At 44.2% G+C, this 26857-nt stretch overlaps 2 protein-coding genes across 2 annotated transcripts in view; one reads left to right on the top strand and one right to left on the bottom strand.

The window, feature by feature from the left end:
- pik3c2g (phosphatidylinositol-4-phosphate 3-kinase catalytic subunit type 2 gamma) lies at positions 1-15783 on the top strand. The gene is made up of 33 exons (XM_047597230.1): positions 1-100; positions 554-948; positions 1038-1117; positions 1314-1471; positions 1939-2053; positions 2172-2283; positions 3027-3097; positions 3238-3301; positions 3532-3657; positions 3739-3769; positions 4387-4570; positions 4677-4799; positions 4976-5104; positions 5353-5467; positions 5546-5679; positions 5871-6059; positions 7009-7102; positions 7203-7297; positions 7483-7663; positions 7755-7862; positions 7961-8053; positions 8180-8309; positions 8423-8559; positions 8749-8918; positions 9010-9166; positions 9252-9361; positions 9447-9615; positions 10138-10256; positions 10358-10454; positions 10552-10621; positions 10727-10806; positions 12123-12248; positions 14410-15783. Exons 2-33 carry the CDS (start codon positions 610-612, stop codon positions 14575-14577), a joined length of 4074 nt encoding a protein of 1357 aa, XP_047453186.1. The 5' UTR covers positions 1-100; positions 554-609; the 3' UTR covers positions 14578-15783.
- The window catches only part of LOC125015399 (1-phosphatidylinositol 4,5-bisphosphate phosphodiesterase zeta-1-like), a 15591-nt gene continuing 3932 nt past the window's right edge, over positions 15199-26857 (bottom strand). Inside the window, exons 4-12 of the mRNA XM_047597231.1 lie at positions 24757-24901; positions 24305-24457; positions 22491-22685; positions 22170-22326; positions 21306-21422; positions 19365-19537; positions 17481-17607; positions 16366-16515; positions 15199-16174 (exon numbers count right to left, since the gene is read on the bottom strand). Of these exons, the coding sequence (XP_047453187.1) occupies positions 16092-16174; positions 16366-16515; positions 17481-17607; positions 19365-19537; positions 21306-21422; positions 22170-22326; positions 22491-22685; positions 24305-24457; positions 24757-24901 (1300 nt within the window). The 3' untranslated portion in view covers positions 15199-16091. The remainder of the gene's footprint in view (positions 16175-16365; positions 16516-17480; positions 17608-19364; positions 19538-21305; positions 21423-22169; positions 22327-22490; positions 22686-24304; positions 24458-24756; positions 24902-26857) is intronic.

A 26857-nucleotide genomic window follows, 5' to 3' on the forward strand; every position in this document is an offset into this window, starting at 1 on the left:
CATTCCCAAAACATTTGTACAGGTCAAACTCGCTGAGCATGGCTTTATTAAGGAATTCCCCCCGACTCAGGATGACACTCCAGTTTTCAGAGCTTTGATGGTAAGCTTTAAAAAACAAAACAAAAACCAAGTCATTACTTTAATTTTGTCGTAAGAGATCTTAGATGGTGGACAGGTAATAAGTACGCTGCTTTGTGATGGAAATGTGTGGAGATCTCCTGTGATCTTTAAAGTTTAGTTTGTTTCCTGGCTGTTAACTTTAGTCTTATCTTCTGATCAGCTGCAGCACATGTAGCAGTTTAAAGCATAATGTAGCGATCGTGGTGTTTCACTGTTTTACCAAAGCATTGCCACAGTCTGACTGGCGCGCTCCAGCTTTGTTCCCGTTAAGATTTGAATCCCTGTTAATAATTACACCGACATAAAGGCTCAGTTGAGACTGCAGTCATAAAAGCCTTGTCCTGACTGCGTCCAGTCACACATGCCAGCGAAACTAATCCAGAGTTCGGATCCAGATATTCACTCATTCATTCATTCTTTCACCCCGATGAAGTGAGGACAGCGCGAGGCCACCATCCAGGAACGACTTGTACGATCCCCTAAAGCTTAATGGATCGTCCCGAAAGGCAAAATCCTCCGCTCCGAAGGCAAGATGCAAGCAACACCAACAACCGTGAGTACCTGGAAGTCTTTCCAGATAATGGGCCCATCTACGAGGCCGTCTTGGATCCACTCGTGACACCGGGGAATAACGTCCACGAGAACACGAACGATCCGCTCAGGTTCAGGCTCCCTAGCGCTTGTTTACCCAACGCGCAAGGACGTCCGCCCCCTCCTGTCCCCCCCAGGACCAGACTGCTATTCAACAGCAGCAAGAAGAGGTTCTCCTTAGACTTCGCTGAGCCTGTCAACAGACTGAACCGCTCCAAGACAGAGGTGGAGTCTAATGTGAGTGGCCCAACATTTATTTTATTTGACTTTTTAAAAAAATTATAACTAAATCAATAATGAGTAAAAGTTGTTTTCTCCTCCATCAGGATCCATGGACCATCAAACTAATAGACACTCCAGAGGGGAGCACCAAGAGGCTGGCTTCTTTTTGTGCTGCTACCTCCAGGTGATACTACGAACATTACAGCATCATGTTGTTGTCATGTAAATGTCACAAATATGGCAGGTTATTTCTGCTTATTAAGCCATTTAAATTAAATCAGTTAAGGACGTTTCTATTGTTATTATTACTGGAACCTTTTTTAATCACACTTTGTAACTCATAACCAGTTTTTCTGTTCTCTCTTCACCGCCTCTGTCAGCCTGATATCTCGGTATGCGCACACAGACAGCGTTCACAACTCAGGTGTGGTGTGGGGTCGGGTGTTGCAAATCCACCCTGCCCTGCTGCAGCAGGTGGAGGTGAATATCAGCGTGGCCACCGACTGGGACGATAATCAGGTCCCCTTCCCCACCGCAGGTAACGTACCTGTGAACCTGTCTGCCGCTCTCACTTACATACAGTACTTAGAAAAACTGCACAATGAAAATATAAAGTAAAAGCAAGCATAGAGCCTTTTTGTTCACACATCTTGACTTGACTTAACGTATTCTCCTATGAAAAGTATCTCCAGGACGTCATATAGTAGTGTCTTCATATTTTTACAGCCGTATTATTATCAGAATAGATGACATTTTAATGAACTTGAAAGTACACACAAAAAAAACAATGGTCGGATCAGATTGTGTATAAGTGGCTTATTTCCTTATTGATGTCTGGTCTGTACATAACAGCAATGGAGCAAGCAACAGTGTCCTTGTGGGTAAAATAAAGACGTAAATTGTTTGTAATGCCACACCTTTTGATCCAAGGTTACCACACGCTACAATATCTATCTTTAGTCCCTATGGAAGTGTCCAGAATGTGAACTCTAATCTTTTATGCAGTGAACAGGACGGTGAAGAGTCTGATTGATGAAATCTTTCAGCTGCTGGACCTCACTGCCAACAGAAGTGAGCAGTATGTTTTAAAGCAGTGCAACTCTGACGAGTATCTCAGAAAGTAAGTCTGACGCTGATGAAACCCGGGACTGTTTCCATGCATGTGTTAAGACGTTCTAGCTCATCTCCTAAAGGTGTGTTATTGAACCCGGTTCTTTCCGCCGTCCCTTTCTCTGTAGTGACGAGCTGCTGGGAGTGCATGAGGCGGTGCAGATCTACTCCAAACTCAAACTGGTGCTTCCTCTCCGCCTGCTCCACGTGAACGACCTCAGACACAGTCTGGCCAGAGATGTGAGTCGGTTCAAATTCCTCCTCCGTTCCCTCCTGCGGTGAAAGATCATTCACCTGGAAGGAGTGTCCTTGCTTTCGGTTTTGAAATGCGGCTGTTACAGGCGCCTGTGCCACGCACTTTCACTGCATTTATTTATGCGACGAAATGCCCCAACTCCTCTACAGCTCAGGGGAAGATATCGTACTTTGTACTTTTGAATGTTTGTGGTGCCCTAAATGACTTGGTGTTCCTGTTTTCTTGACAACATTCTCCTGATTCTTCACATTGTCAGGCAAATTCAACATTAACAGCACTAACTATTATACTGCAAATCAGCTCTGTTACATTCACTTTACGTCTGGTTTTCTGACCATACTTCTAGTTGAGACAGGTTAGCCGGGTATTTCCACAGTATGGTATCTAGACTGAAGGATATCAGTACCTCTTCCACCACTGCCTGTTCCTGGCTCCCAGCCAGCTTCTTATCATCAGGGCTATTGTGGCTGTAAAAACCTCCACCCACACTTCTCGACTGTGTTCTGTTTACACACAACTTCATCACTGGTGACATTAAGCAGCAACAATAAAATGGAGTGAAGCTGAAAACAATAGTAGTATATATATAATGTCTACAATGTCGCTGGTATTTAAGGTTTTAAATGCCTCATATACACAGTGTATTATTTATTGGGAACACTAATAATAAAAATCTGCTCCAGTCCCAAACAGTAATCAGTACTTTAATCTATGTTGCTTCTTTAAGGCTCAGGACGACAAGACGTCGTGCCAACTGTACCAGCTCCTACGTCCCGTCTGCGTCTTCAACACGTGCAAGTAAGGCGACCGAACGGTCCTGCATCCTGCACCAACGCTGTCAAATGGTTCCATTAACACCAACTTTTCAGTGGACTTAGAGTCAACCAGAGAGCGTGTTTGTAGAAAACATGTGTGTTTATTGTTTCCCCCTCTTCCAGGCTCAGTCTGCAGGATGTGCTCCGTAGCTACCACAAAGAGGTGTCAGAGCTCATGAGGAGTAAGGTGAGTTAAATGATACCCTGTCGATAAGATAAGCGTTAAAAACGGGCATGAACCGTGGATGTTTGAGGGTTTGAGGGAGTCAGCGTTTCACCCGTCAGTGGTTGTAATGTTGTGGCTGATCTGTGCATTTCTCAGTTTTTGTCTCTGCACCTCCTCCGCCTTACCTGAGCGTGTTGAGCCGTCACTCTTACATTTCGGCTAATTTTAATCTTCTTCCATCATGTCTCCAGTCCGGGGTGAACGTCAACGTGGTCGTGAGCCGCGTTCGCACCATCAGCAATCTTCTGTGTGGCCTCACATGCCACGAGCTGGAGGACGCCATCGGCCGGCTCAACAGAATGAATCGAGTCGCCCTGGTAGGATCGCAGACGAAACTGCCAGTATGAAACATGCATAGATGCCTCGAAATACCGCTGATGCAATTATCTGTTTCACAGAGTCATGAAGAGACATTTGAGTGTGAAGCTGGTGAGTAAATATGATGGCGTTGCTGTGTTTGTGCGTGCGTTTGCATGTGTTACAGCCTTAATAAAGCTTTAATTCTGACTAAACTTCACACAGATGCTTATAGGATAAAATGAAGTGATGACATCACATCACCATGTTCTACTCTAACGTTTTAATGGACTCAGTCTGGACAATGATTCAAACTCCAACCCGACCATTTCTCACACAGCTGTCAGACAGTTTTTCTAGTTTTAAATTGTTATTTAGTTTCCTGTCTTTTGTCTTTGAGCATGCGGATACAGAACTCAGAGGGAACATTTAGTTTGGAGGAGACTCCGTGTTTCTTTCTCTGCAATAAATCCTTGTTAAAGATTTACTAGAGCAGCAACCATAACATCCGTAAGCTGATAGTGTCTGTATGCAAAAGATATGTAACAAAGGTCTCCAGAGCATTACACTCTCATCGCTGAACTATTATTTTTATTACAGTGTGTTCACGTGTTTGACTTCAAGAACATTTAAATACGTGCAGTTTGGCGAAAAGTGTCCTAAAACTCAATTTAGTAGTAGAGTCTTTTGCCCTTTGGTATTTTAACTACTCCGTTGTGTCAACTGCTTTCTATTTTGTCGTGTTGTAGCCGTGATCATGCTCCATGGGGCTCTGCTGAAAGTGCTGCAGATATTTTTCGACAACTTCCAGTCGGACTTCAGAGGCGAGAAGATAATGGGCAGCCCCGAAAGCTGCGACGTCGAGAACAACCACGACATCCTCCAGTTCAACATTGCTGCTCTGTACAAACTGCCGCCCGCCTGGATGAACACGTACGTGTGCGGCTGTGGTCAGGCGCATTTCGCACGTTGCGGAGACGCCAGAGAGACGGGTTGAATTAAGGCTTCGTTGTTCTGCTTTCTCGTTGTGTGTGTTTAGGTTCGAGTGCTTCTCTTTTTCCTGTGAGCTGACCTATGCAGGAACAAAGATATGCGACACTGGCGTCTCTGAAAATATCAGCAGCGCCTTGGCGCATGGAAACAAGATCCAGTGTAACCGCATGTAAGGCCGAGCGCATGAGTCACTTTAATCAAATCACGCTCATCTCTTTCCTCGTTCCTTTTCTGAGAGATTATCACATGTGGACTGTTTTGCTCTGCTCCAAAGCAGCTCTCGAGCAGAATGTAAAGATAAGATGTTTATTTACATGCATATGCCTCTACTTTTTGTATTCTTAGGATGGTATTTCCAGTTCCTGTAAATCAGCTGCCGTACGAGAGCATGTTGACCTTTCGCCTCAAGGGCTCCAAGCGAGGCAAGGCCCCAGAGCTTTTAGGCTGGGCTGTACTGCCGCTTTACAATGACAGGTAGGTTGTCCACAGACATCTCTGTAGCATCAACGGCTGGTTAAAAACTCTAAATTCACTAATACGCTGAATATCTATACGAGCTGCCATACAGATCATTCAGAACTAGTTTGGTGCTGTTTTCTTTTTGCTCATATTTTTGTTGTGTTGCCCTGAGCTCTGTATAGTTGTGTTGTGTTAAAATGTAGTTTGCATATACTGTGTGTGTGTGTGTGTGTGTGTGTGTGTGTGTGTGTGTGTGTGTTTAGGACTCTTGTTATGGGGACCATCCTGCTCAGTCTGTGTACTCTGCCTGAGCTGACGCTCTTTCCGTCCCCGGCCCTGTTTGACAGCCACAGAAAAGCCATCGGAGTCATCCTGCAGGTCAGTAGCGCTGGACAACTATGCCCCCTACTGTTTTAAACAGTGCAAAAACGACTCAGTCGTTTCATCTTTCTCTAGCTGGAGTTTCAAGAGCAGCTTGAGTGGAGGTACCTGAGGCCCATCGCGCTCCCCGGCTCGGTCACCTTCTCTGAGCCGTGTGCAGAAGTGCAGAAAAAAATGCAGAACATCTCAAAGAAGCGCTGCCTCTGCTTGTGAGTAGAATCCGCTGCTCCATAAATCCAGAACATTATTTAATAGCTTTATGGAACCAGGGAGGCTTCCTCTACATGTGCACATTTTTGAGTGATGACCAAGGACGCTTCCTGTTGATAATACGCTATAAGATTTCTACTTGATTTGGTTCGTTTGGTTGATTTCTCTGAACATTCCTCTGCTTCACCAGCCTAAACGACAATGAGAAGGGCTTTCTGTGGAGTAGGCGCCACTGTGGCAACAAGGGGAGCACTTTCCTCCACCTGCTGCTGGGTTCAGTGCCCCAGTGGCAGCCTGAGTACCTGACAGAAATCTACACCATTGTGGAGAACTGGCCCATCCATCTACCTGAGGAGGCCCTGTTTCTGCTCACTGACAGGTAGGTCACTCGCTCCACATTCACGAGATATAGTAAGGTGCACTGTGCCAGGCCCCACACAGAGACATTTTTGTTGTTGTCAGATGTATCTTGATTACATACGTGATTTGTAATGATTCGTGACATTTAGACAGTTGTACCAGGGTGAAGGTATCGGTTCAATTAAGGGGAATAACGTGAACCATCTATGTCACGGTGACCCCAGCTGATAAACGTGATAATGGTATTTATTTAAATACTGGCATATGAGTTACACAGGATTTTGATTTAACTTCTTCTCTGAATCATAAAAATATGTAATGGCCAGAAACAAACTAACACGTCTTCAGCATGCGTTTGGGGATAATGTGTTATATAATGCAGGTTATTAATAATCAAACCCCATCTGTTAAAAAATAAAGGAGGGGTGGAAAGATGGGAATAAGCCTGTGGAACAAGTGAAAATTTGTGGAACAGCCTTTGATGATATGTATGGTAATATTTAAAATTCCATTTATATATAACTACATAGATAATAGCTTCCCAGTTGATTACTGACATTAAGACCTAGAGCAAGTCCACGGTGTAAAAAGGGCAGTATAAGTATAATATCTATATAATAGAGAGATTTATGTTTATTGTATTTATTCTATTCTCTTTATTTAGAAGGTGTTCCACTCATCCAAGAGGCTTCTTCTTCACTCACATGACTAAAAACTGTCAATGTCATTCAGATTAACCTGGGTGGTATCTTATCCATACAGTCAGTGGTTTTCTAACCACACATTAACTGAAAGACACTGTCTGTGAAAATATCTTGGTGAAATATAATCATGTCATGAATAGAGCAGACTAACTTCAGGTAATTCCAGTATGGAATAAGAAGTTGGTGGTGATCAGTAAGGGCTTAGAGGAGGTTCGTAATGATTTAGCTTTCTATTCATCTCGTTTGTTCTTTCCCCCTCTCCAGTTTTCATGATCAGACGGTGCGGAGGGCGGCCGTTCAGTACTTTGAACAGATACCTGATGGAGAGCTAGAGGTGTTTCTGCCGCAGCTGGTCCAGGTAAACGCACTAATACACACCAGCAGCCATCACAAAATTTCAGCCGGGGGCAAACTCTGGGGACGAGCCAGAAATCTGAGGTGTGGTTCTCGACATGCAGGCTCTGAAGTTCGAGTGGAAACTGGATGGACCCCTGGTGATGCTGCTGTTGGAGAGATCGCTGAAGAACATGCGCATCGGCCAGCAACTTTACTGGTGAGTCACACGCCAAGGGACCAAGTGTAGATTTGGATTACTCAAAAAAAAAAAAAAATATTGGATCATTCGCTTGAAAATTCTGATCCTTATATTAACCTGAATAAAAGTGCAAAACGCAAGCTAGTTTTTTCACAAACCAGAGTAGTTTGTGCAGCATGATTGGTGTCTGGCTGTGTTGGCAGGATGCTGGAGGATGCCCTCGGTGACCCCTACTACCAGAGCTGGTTCAGTAAAGTTCAGGCCGCCCTGCGTCACTGCTGCGGCCAAGCTCTGAGGCAGGAGCTGGAGCATGAAACCCGCCTGGTGTACATGCTCGTGCATGTAGCGGAGAGAGTTCGCACCGCTGACAAGTCTCGAAGGAAGGTCTGTGAATGCATCTCTCCTTCTCGTTTTAGTCTCCTGTATGAGTGATGCATTTTATCTGGTTGGTTTAATTTTCTGCGTTTTACTGCAGAATCTTCTGAACAAAGAAAAGTTGGCCATTGCGGACTACTTCAAAGACGGGACCAGCTGCTGCCTACCGCTGGATCCTGCAGTCCGTGTAAAGGCAGTAAATGTGGATGTAAGAATGTCACACAGCGCATTACAATTACACATCACTGTCCTTATCTAACATAAGCAGTACACGGTGTTTACTATTTTTGTGTGTGTTGCATCCAGGGCTGTAAATACTACAACTCCAATACTGCTCCTCTGAACATCTCATTCGTCTGTACTGACCCTTTGGCCAAGGATCTCAGCGTCATCTGCAAGGTGGGTAATGCTATACAGGATGTTGTGTTTTCGCTTGTTCCCTTCACAGCGAGATCAGATTAAAATCAGTTACAGAACAACTCGCATCAAACGGCTTGTGAGCTTTGAGTCACATGTGTCGTTCAGACAGGAGATAACCTGCGTCAGGACATGCTGGTGCTTCAGATAGTCCGTGTGATGGACAGAGTGTGGCTCCAGGAGGGGCTGGATTTGCAAATGATCACCTACAGGTGTCTTTCTACAGGCAAGGATCAAGGTTAGTTGTTTTTTTTTTTTGTTGTTTTTTTTTTTTTTAAATGAGCATCAGTATTTGTGAATTCTATGTTGTTGTATTTTTCCCTCTTCATATTTTTTGTCGTGTGGTTGCAGGCCTGGTGGAAGTGGTAGCCGATTCGGTGACGCTGGGGAAGATTCAAAAAGAGTGGGGTCTGAGTGGGACGCTTCGAGAAGACACGCTGGAAAAATGGTTCCACGGGGGCAACAAAACCAAGGAGAGCTATGAGCAGGTTAAGATCACTGCAAAAAAATACCTGGAATGGACATTTGTCATCAAAACAATGCCTATTAATTGTGTGACAAAATATATATATATATATATATATATATATATATATGTTACATACCTTAATGATACACATTCACCGTTGCATGTATTAGTTGCGCCGCGTAACTTTCCTTTCCTGTCATTATCTCAGGCTGTGATGAACTTCATCCACTCGTGCGCGGGCTGGTGTGTAGCCACCTTCATCCTGGGGATCTGCGACCGCCACAATGACAACATCATGTTGAAACACAGTGGACACATGTTCCACATTGACTTCGGCAAGATTATGGGCAACGCACAGAAGTTTGGGAACTTTAAAAGGCAAGTCAATTTAAAAAAAAAAAAAGATTAAAATCAAACACTACTGTGAGGACACACAAATCAACAAGAACTTTCCTTTGCGCACAAACAGGGACCGATCACCCTTCATCTTTACGTCTGAGATGCAGCACTTCATCACAGGTGGGGGACAGAAGCCTCAGCGCTTGCATCGCTTTGTGGAGATCTGCTGCGAAGCGTACAACATCATCAGACAGCGCTCCGCACTCATACTCAGCTTGTTGGAGCTGGTGAGACTGAGTGACACCGTTACAGTCACGAGCTAGGAATGTCTGGGAGCGGAAAATATTCATTCTCATTCGTGTAAACTTCCAGATGCTGCATGCAGGAATGCCAGAACTGAAGGACATCAATGACCTGCAGTATGTGCAGAACAACCTCAGACCCTACGACACAGACCTGGAGGCCACCTCCTACTTCACAAAGTAATTATGCGTAAATACTCTGGTGTTTTATTTCAGCAGGTGTATCAGTCTGGTGCTGTAACAGTTTGTGTCGCTCCTAACGTAGGAAGATCAAGGAAAGCATGGACTGCGTCGCGGTCAAATTTAACTTCCTGACGCACAGCATGGCTCAAGGGAAGACGCGCGAGCCCCTGCCCCAGAACGGCGCCCCTGCCCCCAGCACCAACATCCAGGAAGCGGTCATTCAGGGATACGATTCCAAGGGAAAAGATGTGGTGAGGCTGCACGTTGCCCTCTGTGGCACGATAATTCAGAAAACATTTGGCCTTTTATAATGTCACAAAGAGATTCCTGACGCACCGCAGAGCTTTGTGTTAGATGTTAATCACCAGGGGAGTTGGGGGAAAAAAAAAAAAAACCCACCTGGAGCTGTCAGTAGGCTCACGCCGAGCAGTAACCCCTGGCACACGGCTCACGTGCGGCCTCGTAGGCAGCAGGGCTGTTTGGAAAGTCTTTCCCAAGAGAGGAGTGAGCGGTGTTACTGGTGTTTATTGACAGCTCCTCTGCTCTTTCATCAGAAGAGGTTTTCACCGTGCGGAGGCACAACGGAACGGCTTGTTTATCTTTCCGAAGAGAATGGATTTGTTGAATAGATTAGTTGTTCAGACTCGGTCTGTAGCAGAATTACTATCAATTATAAAGGGTTCAGGTGTCCATGTAATGTAACAAATGCACGGTTTGTGAGTTATTAATTCATGTTATGATCTAATTGAATACTTTGTTTGTGGAACTTGCAGGTATATGAAGTGAAAATCACCATTCATGATGGATTTCTGACCAGCAAGAAGACATTTGGGCAATTTGAGATGATCCATAAGCAGCTGCAGAAACACTTCATTGAATCTAAGCTGCCTCAGTGAGTGGAGGGGGGAAAAAAACTCCTGCATCATACTGTTATTTTAACCACTGCTTGTTCTTTCACATTTTTTACATTTTTTTATACATTCCCCGTCAAAGGTTTCCTGGTTGGTACAGGATGTCATTCACACCAGCCAAGAGGATGTCTATGCTGAATAAATACCTTGAGGAGCTTTTTGAAGGACCATGCAAGGGAGTACGTTTCTCCTGTCATGCTCACTGTCGGCGTTTGTTTTTCTCTAAAAGATCTCTCGTTAGAACTGTTTCTAACCGTAAAACACTGTCACCTGCAGAATGAATTTGTGTGCAGTTTGTTTCTGGATGGCCCCATGGTCCACAAAACTGAGGTGGCTTCGGATGATAGTAAGGAAACAACGGCAGTGTGAAGATGGTTGCGCTGCGTCGACATTAGATCGTATGATGCAAGACCCTGGGATTTCTTTTCACTGATACTATGATCTGTTGCAGGAGCATGTCCTCAGATCCAGCTGTACATTTCTTACACCGGCGACAAGCTCTCTGTCTTGGTAAAACACTTGAAGAACATTGTGAGTTTTTTCTCCTCCTTTTTTTTTTTTAACGTCTTACTCCAAGCAGACGAGGAAAACTACTGGTATATTAATGATGGCTTGATTCCACTTAGGAGAGCTTGTGGTTTTGTGGATACTGGATATTAATGTGCTTAATCTGTAAGAAATAGACATTTCAGTTTCCGTTTGTAGTCTGAGCAGTACATCCCATTCACTTTTGGGAAGGCTGTGTTTATTCAGGCAAACAGCCCATCTTGAGAGCAACACAGTCAGCAATCAACTCAGCAATCAAGGAACTGAGCCATCATTAATTCCACCTACAGTATGTCTGAAATGTTGATAAAAACAAAGGCAGCTGGACTTGTTTGAGTTTTTGCTTCCTCCACTTGTAAGAGTGACTTCTTCATTGATAAACAACTTGTAGGACGTTTCACTTATCAAACACTTGAACCAGTTGCTCCGTAGAGGAAGTCCAGTTGTCTTTGTTTCAGCTTTGTGTTTGTAATATAGACCTCTTCACGGTTTGTAAACAATGTGATGGTTTTTTGAGGGGCGGAGCTTAACTGGATGCCAAACATCTCAAACATTACAGCCTGTAAACGGCGGTTAGCATATTTCAGTGGACTGTTTTGGCACAAATGGACGAGGAGAATGCACATTTTAGAAAATATACTAATAGAATATACTAATACACTCACTCTCTGAGACCATGAGTGTTATTTTAAGTTTAAGTTGACTCTGGCTGATGGGACTATATTCACTGGATGGATTTTACTAAAGAAGGACACAGGGCACGTATTCTTTATCATTTGAAACCTCTCCAACAAAGATATTACAAGAAGTAAGTGGAACCACTGTGGAGGGTAACGTAGTAAATGCACGCAACTAATGTTGTGTTAGCTTACGGTTACATTAACATGTAACAAGAATCCCCTAAATAATGATTAACTTAATGTAATTTCAGTCATGGTTTATTCTAACCCATAACATTATCCAGGCTGAAACTGGTGATGCGTCACGTATTAATCTGATCTGATATGGAGTGTGCGCCTTGTTGATTGTCTCACTCCAAACCTTAGTTGTGTACGACTGGTATGTGATAAAACTTCAACTTGGTGTTTTTGGATTTTTTCGGTTTTGGCACCAAAAAATACAGCAAGACGTCATTTTCCTGGTTGAAAGTGACAGCGTTCGCCTCAAGCTTTCCTCTGTTTTGCCTCCAGTTAACATCATGACATCACAGTGACGTAGGACATGAAGGGGTCTATACCATGATTTGATTTCACAGAAATGCATTGCAACAGTAAAACATACAGTATGTAAATACCCAACAGAAACAGGCAAACGGCTCCAACCCTGACGCCTATGTGGTCACACGTCTGAGACCAGACCCCCAGCAGCGCTCCAAGAGGAAGACAAAGGTGGTCCGCAATAATGACAGCCCCATCTTCAACGAACTGGTACTACTTCCATTCCCTCTTCTATTTATGATTCAGCAGTCATGCCACCCTTTCATATTCAGTTAGAATTGTTAACAAATAAGTGTATTGCTTTTTGTGAAAGACTAGTCAAAACATAAAGTACGGTAGAGCAACCTCAGCTTATACAGTGGGGGAAATAAGTATTTGATCCCCTGCTGAATTTGTAAGTTTGCCCACTTCCATAGAAATGATCAGACTCTGGTTTTTATGGTTGTTTACTGGTTATGGGTATAGACAGAATATCAGTCGAAAATGCATAAAAAACACACAATCTAAAAGTTATAAATTGTTATGTATTTTATTAAGGGAAATAAGTATTTGATCCCCAAGCACAACACAAGTCAGTACTTTGTAGAGAAACCTTTGTTGGCAAGCACAGCGATGAGACGTTTCTTGTAGTTGGTCACCAGGTTTGCACACAGCGCAGGAGGGATTTTGGCCCATTCATCTTTACAGACAGTCTCTAAATCCTTCAAGTTTCTTGGCTGCGTCTTGGAAACTCAGAGCTTCAGCTCCCTCCACAGGTTTTCGATCGGGTTAAGGTCTGGAGACTGACTAGGCCACTCCATGACCTTAATATGCTTCTTCTTGAGCCACTCCTTTGTTGTCCTGGCAGTATGTTTTGGGTCATTGTCATGTTGGAAACCCCACCCACGAGGCATCTTCAGTGTTCTTGCTGAGGAAAGAAGGTTTTTGTCCAAGATGTTACAGTACATGGCTGCATTCATTGGCCCCATAATGCAGTGAAGTTGCCCTGTACCCTTTGTTGAAAAACAGCCCCAAAACATGATGTTTCCACCTCCATGCTTAACCGTGGGTATGGTGTTCTTTGGGTCATACTCACATTTTTTCATCCTCCAAACACGGCGGGTCGAGTTAATGCCAAATAGCTCAACTTTGGTTTCGTCAGACCACAGCACTTTCTCCCAAGCCTTCTCTGAGTCATTTAGATGTTCACTGGCAAACTTAAGGCGGGCCTGTACATGTGCCTTCTTGAGCAGGGGGACCTTGCGGGCACTGCAAGAGTTCAATCCATAACGGCGCAGTGTGTTGCCAACTGTTTTCTTGGTGACGGAGGTCCCAACTGCTTCCAGATCATTAACAAGCTCCTGCCGTGTTGTTTTAGGCTGCTCCCTCACTTTTCTCATCATCATCCTCACTCCATGAGGCGAGATTTTGCGGGGAGCTCCAGACCGAGGACAGTTGATGGTCCTTTTATGGGTCTTCCACTTGCGAATAATGGCACCAATAGTTGTCACCTTCTCACCAAGCCTTTTGCTGATGGTTTTGTAACCTATACCAGCCTTGTGCAGGTCTACAATCTTGTCCCTGACATCTTTTGACAGCTCTTTGGTCTTGCCCATGGTGCTGTAGAAGTTGGAATGTAAGAAACTGATTCTTAGAGCAGGTGTGCTTTATATACATGACGAGTTAAGATCAGGAGTATTGGTAATTAGTTGACTGAGCACAGCTCCGTGCCACATGCGCACCAGCCAATCTGTAGGAGCCTGAATTCTAAGTGAATTGTTGGGGATCAAATACTTATTTCCCTTAATAAAATACATAACAATTTATAACTTTTAGATTGTGTGTTTTTTATGCATTTTCGACTGATATTCTGTCTATACCCATAACCAGTAAACAACCATAAAAACCAGAGTCTGATCATTTCTATGGAAGTGGGCAAACTTACAAATTCAGCAGGGGATCAAATACTTATTTCCCCCACTGTATCCAGCTAAAATCATACAATTCACAGTACATGATGCACTATCTTTGAAACTTTTATTTGGATTAGGACACGCAAAAATGACATCTTCCTGTTAAAAAGAAATGATTTTTCTATGAATGCCATCTACACATTTTCCTTTTTTGTTTGTCTATTGAGTCTCTCTTGAGATGAAGATTTTTTTTTTCCATCCGACCAGTAGCTTCCCATACAACTGACGGCCTCTTACTACATTTTATGCTCCAAATGATGATAAAGCCAAAGGGACCCATAGAAAAAAAAAAATCAGTTGCACACTTTTTGCGGAGATTTTCAGATAAAAGTCTGAAGTGGTGCAAAACTAACCTTGTTGTAATTTGCTTCTGTACGCGGAGTTCTTTGATAACTAAAATGCCTGCTTCATATCCACAGCTGGAGTACCATAATGTGCGGCTGCTGGAGGGAATGGTCCTGGAAGTGACGGTGAAGAACAAAAGCAAGAGCAAAACCAAGACTTTTGTGGCTGCGGTCAACATTAAACTGGATGAGGAGCTGCTGGACAAGGAGCAATGGTTTCCCCTGGGGAACTGTGCAGTCTGACCGCAGAGAGCTGCGCTGTAGAGCTGCCGCCAGCAGAGGGGGCAGCCACACAATGATGAAGACAATCTATTCAAAGATTTTTCAGACCCTGAAAGGAAGACACAAACACCTGAAGAGGAACAATGCACCTCATTTATGCCTATTTATCAGATGAAACTTAACCTCTCTCCAGAGCTGAATACGCTGGCGGTGGGTGGGGTGTTTGGATGAAGTTACAAAGCTGAGTGAAAGGAAAAGGAGATTGTTTACTGTGTGAAGCATCTTTTAACTTATTATTTTTACACGATAATTAAATGAAGGACTTTTGCTAATTTTTTTTTTTTTTTAACAACACCTTGGTGATGGATGAAGGAAAGAAACTATGACTACTTGTACTATCATACTTGCACTTTAATTTGTTTCCTTTGCTGTGAGTCAGACGAGTGCTTTTCATTGTGCGCGCGCGTGTGTTGATGCGACAGATTAAAGAGGAGGCAACGCGGGCGCTGCTCGGAGACGCCTGCTTGTTACCTGCCCAGACGAGAGTGTTTGTCCCTTCGGGCCGTGTCGAACTGGACGTCCTTGACCAGCGGAATCGGAGGTGGGAGGCGCGAGGGTGGTGGGTGGAGAGAGGGGTGAGGAGGGAGTGTGAGCAGGATGACAACTCTGTCTGCTTGGCCCGAGGGGCCGAGTTAACACTCACCCCCTCACTCCGTCCTTTGTCTTATCCATCAGTGGCATTCGAACGCAGCGACGCTCCAGCATGCACAAACACGCAAGGGCAGACAATCGCAGCACAAACACCCAAAACAAGATAAACACTTAACACATGCACCGTTTCTAGGCCAAGGCAGGTCTGCATGTTATCTAAATGGTGTCGTCCTCCTCCTCCTCCTCCTGATAGGCCTGCTGACCTGTACTTTCTTCTGCCTCATTCATAGGATTTAGTGAAGATAAAAATAGACTTCCCTGCCCTGGAACTAGTTCAATAATGTATACCTCTGTGAATGCTATTTATATTATTCCCTGCTGGGGCTCTCACAGGGAAGTGCGATTGGAAGCAAACGTTGTTTGCTCCCTTTTAATAGTTGTGTTCATGGGCTGCTAATGTATGACTGCATCACACATCACAATATACTGTAACATAACCTAAGAGACGCATCTATTTCTTTTGCAGCTGATTAATGAAGGAAAAAAAAAATAAAGTTGTGAACTTGACCAATTCTACCACAACACTTGCATCACTTATTTCTGGTTATTTATTAACGATCTAATATGTTACTACGGGGAGTTCTCTATTACTTGAAGGATGCAAAAATGATTTGCCTTCTGTTGCCTTCAGCAGGCGCAAAACAACACATTCGTTTCCTGACAATAAAACTGGTATTTATATCTGAGGAGATTATTTTTTTTTCTCAAAATTTATTTATATATTTTTGTTGTTGTTGCTGCATCAGCCACGCGTCTCTGTCTGTTGGCAACGTTTGTGTGTGTGTGTGTGAGAGAGAGATAGAGTTGGATACCGAGAGCTGTTTTTAGGAATACCAGGCAAAGACGAAGAGGGAGGCCGGATCCAGGCTGCATCCGTCTCGGGACCGGAGGGGCACCCAGCGGTAGCCTGGAGGTGGGGAGCAAAGGGAGGAGGTAAAGGACGCGCATGTATATCTGCTGAAGACGTGAGCGCTACACGGGATGACAAGGCGAGAGACCTTCGGTAATGCTGACATAGTGAGTGTCGGGGGAAATACAATGACGGCCCGCGAGGCCACCCGATATAATTCAGCTCGCTCTTTCTGCCTGGTGGCTCACCTTTCTTCAGGCTGGTGAAGGGCAGGGTGTACTGACCCACGAACTCACTGCTGAGGAGGCCCGTCTGATCGCGGACACAGAAGCGGACGAGGCAGAGCTCGGGGCAGCTGATGTTGAAGTTCATGTCGGTATCCCAGTGAGGGCTCAGGGCTGAAATCAGAGTGGTCTTTAGAATCAGCGTCTTTGGTTTCACTTTAAGGGTCTCTAATGCATGTTGGTATGTAAATAATGAATCGCATGACCGCTTGTACATTTTAAGACCCTTGTTGTGATGGACCACAGGAAATGATGAAAGTGGTAGAGAGCTAGAAACCTGTGAGGGAACCTAATTGTCACTGAGCACCCTTAGTTATTTATCTCTCTATGCCTTGATATCATTTAAACAGGTAAGTTACACAGATCAGGCATAACTTTATGACCACCTTCCCAATATTGAGTAGGTGTCTCTTCAGAACAGTCGTGACTCATCAGAGAATGGACATGGGCCTTCTGAGGGTGCACAGTGTTGTTAGTGAGGAGGTTTTGGATCCTATGTGTTGAGGAGAGGGGTCTCTGTGAATCAGGCTTATTAAATTTGGAGGCCAGGTCAACACCTTGTGCAAACTTCCATGTCTAAGTAACATCTACACGAAGTCATCTTATTTACTCCTCCTGTCAGTGGTCATAATGTTATGCCTGATCGGTCCATATAAAGAGTCCCCTCTCGTACGGCTGGTAAATTACTTCTAGATGCCAAAGCCGTTTTGCACCAGTTTGTAAACATCTTTATTTCTTTGGTAAAGTTGGGCATTTTAACATGACTGTGTGTGTTGAGGAGCCCCAAGTGGCCATTTGTGGAACTGCTGTTTTTGACACTTCTGTATAGGATTAATTTAGTACCAGGACGCAAATGGAATTTCCATCAGCCTCAGGTGTGGTTTTGAACTGGTGATCATTAACAAATGTTAGCATGCAACATGAGAAACTAATAATAACAAAAAAAAAAAAACAGCAGGCCTTTGCTGTCGCGTAATGACGACGTTAGTATTTAGCATGAAGCACGAAGAACAAGCATGTCTCACACGCTCATGCGGATTTCTGATTATATTCCCTACAGTTCAGTAAGAAGTACTTACAGTTGTTTCTGACAGTATGCGTGCTTTTCCTACGCGAGTCGGGCGAAATCCCATGAATCTCCACTCTGACAAAGGGGTCCAGAGTTTTACCGCTCCTTGGGACAGGTAGGTTGGACCCACTGATCACCTACACACGCACACACAGGGACGCAAGAGGACGAGTTATTTTTACCATATGGACATTAAATATTCGGTGTGAATGGCGCTGACTAGAAGAGAAATCAGAGTGGAGTACTGAGGAAGGGTGAGGGCTGTAATTACACTCATCTGGAGAAGGGAAGCTTATCTGCAGTCCACTCATACTGAGCCTTCCCTTCCCTGGTCCTGATCAAAGACAAACCTGCATGTACTTATCAGGACATGCCCCGCTTGGCACTGATGGAGCTTTACAGTGTCCAGCACAAAATTACCGTCTCTTTCCTCTATGTAAGTCATGCTACCCTGAGAGTGAGTGTACAAGCAGCATTTTGGAGTCATCATTACATAAATACTTGTAACACACAAAAAACTGCCATTGCTTAAAGTTGACAGTTTGATGCTTAAAAAGACTCATGAAAGCTCAAGGGGAAATATTGTTTTCCCCTAGTAGATGAATAATTTAGTGTGGAAAGACTGAAAGCCCGCTTTTAACTGAACTTACAACACTGGATGTAACTCATGAGTCTGATTCACAAGTTGAGAGACGAGTCGAGATTTCAGGATTTTCCTGAAGGTGATCAAGTAGTACGGAGCGATGATTGTGAATAAATAAAGGTGTGGGGATTTTCCCCGGGCGCCCCAAAAACCGAGCGCGTCACATTTATATTTCATGCGTCGTGCCGGGATAGGTGTGCACACGCGTATTCTCTTACAAGGCAATGTGTGCTTTTGTTCAGCTCGTGAGAGTTCGTGCATCCTCATAAACTGTCTGGTGATCAAATATAGTCTCCTTCTGTATAACGGAGCCCATGACTGGGCGCTGGAGTAACAGATTGAATCTATTAGAAAAAAAATAGAAGAACATATTGGCAACGAACAACAAAAACTAAACAACCAAAAACCAGACTAAGCATCAACTGCCAGTCGGAGCCTTTCAGCCTGTCGTCTTTTGAGCTACATGCAAAAATGATTCAAATAGTGCAGTAAAGTTCAGTATGGTCATCCTCTTTGTTTGGTATGATAACACACTGACATGTTCAGGACACTTGAAGCTGATTGATTGTACATTAGGGACCATGTTTCCGCTGCTGTGACGGATGGACATCTCAAATCATCACGGTTAAAACAGAAGGAAGTAAAGTTAGTCAGTCTGGAAGCCTTTAAGTGGTTTCACCGTGGCTCAGAGCTACGTATGATGTCCCCAATCTAATCTTTTTAAAGCAGCACACTAGAACAAATGATCTCTTCTACCTGGAGTTAGAAGAGTTTGTGTGCAAAAGCAGCAGGTTTGTTGTCCTTGTGGGTTCAGTAATAAGATGTAACAGTGTTCCGAACAGCTTCTTCCACTCTTCCCGCGTGGCTCAGATAATTTGCATTACAACTGCTGCTATCACCGTCCCCCAAGAAGCTTAAAATAATGGAAAAGGGATGATTTATTAATTGGACCCTGGGCCTAATTGCATTAGATCATTCCCCGTCTCTCCTTTCCCTTTACTTTCTCAGGGAGATACTCTAATTAAACAGACACTCCCAGGGAGTTTTACATCATTGTTAGTCCACGGCATCCGGCAGGAAAGCATGTATCTGGAGGCGAAGGGAGAGATGAGCTCTGCCGCGCAATGTCCTAGATTGTGAGGCACAGACATACGCACACACATGCCCACAGTCAGTCCTGCAACATTACACCTTAATTCGTTAATCCACCATGAGTGGATTATTCTTTTTTCCAGTGCTCCGTATATGTACCTTAAGCAGCAGGTGTGTGGGCTTGAAGCCGTGCTGGCTGGAGCCGGGATCAAAGCTCGTCTGACTGGACAAGAGCACTGCTGGCTTCAGGACGTATCCGCAGCCGCCGTTGTCCTGGAAACGGCCGTCATTAAGGTCCATAGGCAAGCCCAGAGATTGGAAATTGAGAGCCACTGCAAAACACAATGGAGAAAAAAAAAAGAGAATAGAAATAAGACCAAAACCAAGAGCGCCTTAAGCGTGTTCAAATGAAACAAGCAGCATGAGATGATCCCTGCACACCTTCCATTTCCCGAGCTCTTTTTCATCTTTGAGGATAGAGTTAAATTATACAATGACTTGAAATGTTTCTGCAACAATGGCGTACATTGCGTCAGGGAGACATTCAAAGTCCCCGACCGTGCAGTGACTGGCTGTGTAGTTGATTTTTTTTTACGCGGTGCAAAGCTCTGCGCCGACATGCGAGCTGCTCACGCCGTGCCTTCAGCATCGCCAGTGACTGCACATTTTAAGAGATTCACGGATAAAGGCAGATGTAATCGCGACAGCAGATCTCAACGATGTCTCCGTCTGGCTAGCAGCGTGTCAAAATAAATAATGACAAGTAAATAATGCAAAGAAACGTGTTTATTTTTGTCCGAACCAACCGCGCGCTCTTCCTGTGTGTCACCGAGGTCCAGTGGATGTGGCTCAGTGTTTAGTTCACCCAACTGCAACTGATTCTCCTGCGACTGTGAAAAGTACAGATCAGCATCTGCGCAGCTGCCGTCACAGCACGTAGACAGTCGGCTCAGCGGACAGCAGGATCCGTGTCGGGGCCTGACTGACTGATCGAGACGGATGAGGAGGATGTGTACAGACAGACAGAGTGACAGGAACACTGGCCAAGACAGAGTCTGATAGATCAGGGCTGTTGCGTTAGCCTCAAGGGTGAATCATGAACTACTGGAAACCTGTTTTTTTTTTTTTTTTTTTTTTTTTTTAAGAAAAACATATTTACTTTGGGGCAAGATGGATATGTTATATGGAATCGAGAACAGTGTGTGTGCTAATGCTTAAGATATAGGTGTAAGAAAAAAAAAACTCAGCTCTGATCCAGACGTAGTTTAAAAGGGAAAAAAAAAACGCCTTTACGATGGTGCAAATCAATTTAGAAGCACCGTGATAAGAGCCGCGAGAAGACTCGCTCGAGGGAAAAACCCAGATGAGGTGGTCGGGCTGTGGACCGGAATGAAATGTTCTTTTCACTGCTGATCGACGGGACACTCGGATGGGTTGTTCCCTTTGAAGTTTGACGGCGTAACTTTCTGCACTGTAATTCTTCCCCTTGTAGTGGACGCCGGTGGTTGTCCCGCGTGTCAAAAAAAATTTGTCTCTTTCTACGGTGAGATGTCAGCGGTGAATGGCGAAACGTGCAACTGCTGCATGTAACAATGCCTGAGAGAAAACGGCCTTGAGTAATCGGCCACGCTTAATAGACCATACAGCGTTTATTATTTATGTGAGAAAATGCCAGCATGAATGCGAATGTTAGCTGGAAATGAAACCAGCTAAACGAGCAGCTACATACTACTCTCAGTGAGCTGTGATCAGATTCATTATTTCAGGTGATTGTGGGATGGTGCCCTTTTAATGCTCTGTTTTAATGCAGTGTAGCTTTCTTTCTACAGAGTAATTAAAGGAGCTTAATCAACTTCGTGAGCCCAGACTCAACAGTGGCTGTAGCTGCATACTCGTAGCGTTGCTCCACATGTTGAGTGGCTCAACCTCCCAAGCAGAACATGCAGAACTAATCATTTATTCACATTTGTGATTTATTTACTACTAGATCAGTCCAACTAATACACTGCTTTACATGCATGCTCATTACTCCCGTGGCCTCCCCCTGATTTCATGTGAGAGACTGGAGGCACCTGGAAGTTTGTTGAAGGTTTTACTCACCGAGCTGCGAGCCGACGTTCCAGAACTCCTGAGGGTTGTAGTTTGAGGACGACGTCCTGGAGCCCGCGGGGTAAATCCTGCTGAGGAACTTCTGGTTGTGTTGGACAAAATCCGGACCTGAGGCGGAGGAGACGAAACGCGTCAAAGGTCAACACGCCTGACACACACACACACGCCAGTCAAATCACGCTGCATCAAACACTCCTGTACATCTGAATCTGTTTGACTCAGTCACAGTGGCCGTGCGAGCGTACGATTAACTGACTGAACCCCAGCGCACGGCTTCTGTCCGTGTGTTATCATTTATAGCTGTGCAGTTTTCCTGCAGGGCTTGACAAAACTACGAGGTTTTTACTGTCCTGGCACAGCCTAGTATATTAGTCCCTGCCAGCCAAGTCAACCGGCTCATAATGTAGCTGTGCGTCTGGAAAGTGTCGTTTCAACCTTAGCAGGAAAAGATTTCACTTCTCCACACCAGTCTATTTTTCCAATATACTGCAGAACAGCGGCGCGGTGACAGCTTCACTGGTTATCTGTTGATCCGAACCTCTGTTCGCTCTTCCCCCAGCAGAGAGAGCACAAGACACTTTCTCTGGGCTTGCGCTGTCGTGCTTTATCCCCCCAAAAGTGCTCCCCCATGTTCTATCAGTCACGTCCAATATGCTTCCCCTATTACAGAAGTTTATGGCCCAGGGTATAATTGCATTTCTCATTCAAAGAGCACAGAGCGCTCAGAGTGGCGATAAATCAGACGAATTTACTGGGCACATCAAAATTATACTTTGTAATATTTACAATTAGTAATACGCATTATTTATTACTTCATAGACTCTGTTCCTTCCAGATCGATAAATCGCTCTGTACCTGAGGCTTTGGCCAGCTTGCGAGCCTTCTTCTCTGCCATCGACGTGTTCTCGTAGCAGTTCTGATTGTCCTTGGCGTGACCGAAGCTGGTGAACTTGACGGACCTCGTGTATACCACCAGGTCAGATAAAGCCTCGGCCATCGCCACCTTCTTCTTCTGCTCGTCCCATTCGGGGGCAGAGAGGACAAGTCGAAGACAGGGTTGAAATTTAGGCAACACCGGATTTAAAACTTTATGTCCTCATTCAACATTTATACCCGTTCAAGCTATTTTGGAAAAATCTTTCTAACTGAAAAAAAACAAAACAACCCCTGACTTACTTTCTTCTTTGACCCTGCCTTTCTTGGAGACCAGAACTTTGCTTTTGTTCGAAGATCTTCCTCCTCCTCATCCTCCTCCTCGTCATCATCCTCCTCCTCACCCTCATCTGCACTGTCCTCCGGCCCTGCTCCGTCCTCTGTCTTAATCTGAGCTTTTAGCTTTTTGTTCTTGATCAGGATCTTATACTTCAGGTCCTGGCGTTCCCACACATCACACACAACATTAATGCGCCAGGTAACAATTATGTACGTTCACGCCGCACTTCACATTTTCAACTGTCCCTGCATCCCTGAAGCGTCAAGGCACTCTTTTTGCATAAAGCACAAAGCGTTGCGTTTCGTCACAAAGATGTTATTTGTCAGAGTGGCATCAGAAAGATTACAGAAAGATAGACGCGGCAGAAGCACAAGTATCAAGTCACCGAATCGCAAAATCTGCTGCTGCATTTCACCGTCCTGAGTCTTTCGGGTGCTCTTTAACCAACAAGACGCTGCATGCTAGCAGCAAAAGCACATTACGGTCTGGAGGCACTTCCATCTCCACGACAGGAAGTCGGTGCGACCAAATGCTCAGGCAAAACATGCAAAATAATTACAGATATGCCATCTTAACAACCCGTAAGAGACCATGAAGTCTACAAATTACCAAGTCCACAGCTTCCCCTGGCACTGGTTATCGCTCTAATACAAAATTACACAGTCTGCACAGCTGAAATAGGGGCTTTGCTTATGTTGATCCAAATTAGAATATCATATGCAGTTCTTGTCGGGAGCTTTGCGTCATGCTGACGGTAAAAATAGAATGAAATAGCATAATAACGTATCAATTAAAAATGGATTATTTCTAAAATAATACAGGATAATTGGAAGAAGGAACCAAGACAACCAGCTTTTCCATCCTTCCTGCAGCTCTGACAACTCGGTAAATGTTTTTTTTTTTTTTTTTTTTTTAATTTTCATAAGTCCTCAGAGTCTAGTTAGTATAAGAAATTACAACAGTTCTAAACATCGGGACTCTTTCATAATTAGACAGAAACTTTGGCATGAAGTTGCGCAAATTTAAAACACGAACACTGATTCAGGGCTCTGGTTGCAGGGGTTAATAGGATGAAAGCATTAGTGCTGAGGCTCGTATGTGCGCCTTCTACTTCTCAAGTCATAAAGATAAAGAAAAAAAAATAAAGAATGATATAGGGGAATATGCACTCTAAGGATAAGAACATTTTTTGCCGTAAATTCTAAGGCAGCAGAAGCCAGAGGTAGCAAAGAGACTGCGGTGAGGCAGCACACATTCATCCCTAAGAAAAAAAAAAAAAAAACCTTCATCCTCCTCATCATATTCAGTAGGCTGCAGTGATTGTATCAGTGTCTTTCAGGCCGATCCTCTCGTAACGAGTTGAGGCAGATGCTCTCGGAGTCTGAGCCCAAATAGGCTAATCTAATTGAACTATCAGCTCAAGTGCCTCAACATGCTTTAAGTGATGAACATTTCTCGGGAGCAGCCGCGTCACGTTACATTTTGTGACTCTGTTCGAGATTAAAGACGCTCGCGGATGCAGACGTCCGCTCACCCTCACGCTTCCTGACAGAGGAGAGAGACTGAGGAATACTCAGAAAGAGACTAATGAGGCCCTCCGTGGCAGGCCGAAAAAAGGTCTCATTCTCTCCTTGTTTTGCTGCGCTATGACACACGGTGAGGATTTACACACGCGAGCTCCGTCGCTCCTCTGCCCGCACCAGCCCCGCTCTCGTATTAAACACAGATTTTTCTTCTCATTTGCCGCTCACACAGCCAAAGTCCCTCTGAGTCTTACATTTGGGCTTGGGAGGTCTCCGGTGGTTGGGTGATCCAAGGGAGCTGTCAGCAGCTTATCCCCCAGAATAGAGACGAGGTACTGGGCCATGACCTCCTGTTGCTCCCGGCAGCAATGGTTTTCCAAAGACAGGATGACTGGATAAGCAGACACCTTAAAGAATGTCCACACCACAAGTTTAGTCTCCATTTCCAACAATTAGCATCAACCTTAAATTACATGACTCCTCTCTCCGTGGGCTTGAGCGCTCACAGGCATCGCGGATAGGGTCCTGAATGGATAAATCAAAGAAGGGTTGCTGCCAAGACATTTTTTTTATCAGAGCGGTTATCAATTAGAGCAAATGCAGCTCAGTGGGGACTCCTGGCGCCTACAGAGGTGAGTTAGATTGCCCGAGGCGCCGCTTAGGAACAAGAGAATTGCATATCGAGTAACAAACTGCGTGCGGTTACCTCGAAGGCATGGTGCTCCACAGTGGCGATGACATCCTTAAAAAGTATCTTGGTGGTGAGGGTGTAGCCATGGTAAACTATAGGCTCCATATCTGGCCCATCCCAGCAGTCAACCTCCAGGCAGCGGCAGCCTTTCCTCAGGGCGCTGTGGCACACACACACACGCACGCAAAGCCACATACAGTCACAGAGATACAGAGCCACACAAACGAGCTGTTTACAAAATATATTCAAGTGATAGTTTTATAATGAACATGGGCTTTAAGGGCAGTCCCTCGGTTGTAATTTCAGGGTAGTCACATTCAAATTGGAGTAAATGTGTGGGAATTATGACCATTTTTGTACATATACTGTATAATTAGACACAATCATAAATAAAATTTTCTTTTTCTTCAAGGGTGCTTTGCAGGCAATGATTGTCTAAAACCTGGGACCCGTGCCCATCACCTAAGAATGGGTTTTCTCCCTTGTGATGTTTGTCAGGGAGTGATCTTCAATTGTTGCTTGTTTGTGCGTGGGTATTTCTGCTTTTTGGTTTGTTCTGAGTGAGTGAAATGCGTGCCCGATTAGAATAGGCCTCTTCTTGACTCTGCTGGATTACTTTTACTCTCCTTTGTTTTGGATAATTGTAAATCTCTATCGTGAAGCGCCGAATAATGAACTTTGCTTCTTTTGTCTGGATCTGAGGAGACAGTTTATCCCTATCCGTCTCTTTCTTCTGTCACATCATCAACAATCGCTATGAACCAAGTGCCTCTCAATGCCACTATTCAGACCTTTTACCTGCTTCGCTGATGAAGAAATGATAAAGGAATTCCATGAAAAAGCTTTTGAGTCAAGTGTCCAGTTACTGCTGTTGGCTTGAAGTAGAGGAAGCTACGTATTCAAGGGCTGTAGTTCATTTCCTCCAATTTGGATGTGGAATAGAGAGTCTGCTCTTAAAGCTCATATTTAATATGCATCCACAACTTGAACATGTTCAGATAAACAGATAAAAAGCAAACACACAGTATCTGGACCTAACTGTATATATTCAGTGCATGTATCATACCACATACACTGACACATTTACAGAATGCCTCTCGGTATTATATAGATTTCTGTTGATGGTGGGCATATGTGATACCACTCCCACAATGGGGATAGGGTCAATAATCACGATAGCTATGTTATGTTTCCTCACAACCCTGTTGGAAATATATATCCTAATTTGTCTCCTGACATTTTATATCTGGGAGGAACGGTTCCACTTCTCTGCCAGTTTATCACTGTTTTAAATGCAAATTATGTCAGCGGCATAACATAACCCATCCGTATGTTTGTAGAACAGCTCCAGTCCAGGCATATTTTTTTCATCACAGTGTTTCATGTTTAGATGCGTCTTTACAATTGTAGTACAGAAACAAATAGTGTGGTACATTTTTATCCCCCTGAGTGAGGCAGGTCTTACATAAAGTTGATGGAGAGAAGCAAATAGGTGTAGGTCAATTTTTTAATTGAGGCAGTTCACACACTTCTTTATGTCCTCAACATGTAAGTGACAGGACAGAAGAGAGAAGATGGAGGGACATAACAGACATAAAGATCAGCTAATACAAGCTGTCACGATCACAGCATGCTAGGTGGCTACAGCTAATGACAGTTGGCACATCAGCTATTTGCAGTGAATAAAGACACGCACAGGCCATGAAATGCCCAGGGGTTAAATTAGCACAAATACAGTGAAAATTCACTGTTCTGTTTGAACACATCTTTAGAGGAACTGGAGAGCACCTAGTGGTAAAGAATCAAATCTGGGTACGTAAAAGTCACTTTAGTCCAGGCAACATGAAATGAGGCTCTTTGCACACTTTAAAAATATTCTAATGTGAGAGAAAATAACTTTAGAAATCTACTTCCATAATATGTCAGAGGCAAGAAGACAAAAGAAAGATGGGAGGGTAATAAAAGAAGGTTAGCTGGTAACAAACACGGCATGCTAGCACGCTACTTCTAAAACTGTTGTTAGGCTTTATGATGAGTTATTTGGGGAAATAAACACAAGCCATGAAGTGACCTGCAGCTTAATCTGCACAAATAAAGAGGAAATTCTCATGCTGTT

The sequence above is a fragment of the Mugil cephalus genome, chromosome 10, assembly GCF_022458985.1.
Source record: "Mugil cephalus isolate CIBA_MC_2020 chromosome 10, CIBA_Mcephalus_1.1, whole genome shotgun sequence".
NCBI lineage: Eukaryota > Metazoa > Chordata > Actinopteri > Mugiliformes > Mugilidae > Mugil > Mugil cephalus.

What these genes read in the sequence shown, in the direction of transcription:
- pik3c2g (XM_047597230.1), top strand. Translation starts at nt 610, where the DNA reads ATGGATCGTCCCGAAAGGCAAAATCCTCCGCTCCGAAGGCAAGATGCA. An exon ending in CCAAGGAGAGCTATGAGCAG is followed by an intron (nt 8,560 to 8,748) that starts GTTAAGATCACT and finishes TCATTATCTCAG; the next exon opens with GCTGTGATGAACTTCATCCA. An exon ending in TACTCAGCTTGTTGGAGCTG is followed by an intron (nt 9,167 to 9,251) that starts GTGAGACTGAGT and finishes GTAAACTTCCAG; the next exon opens with ATGCTGCATGCAGGAATGCC.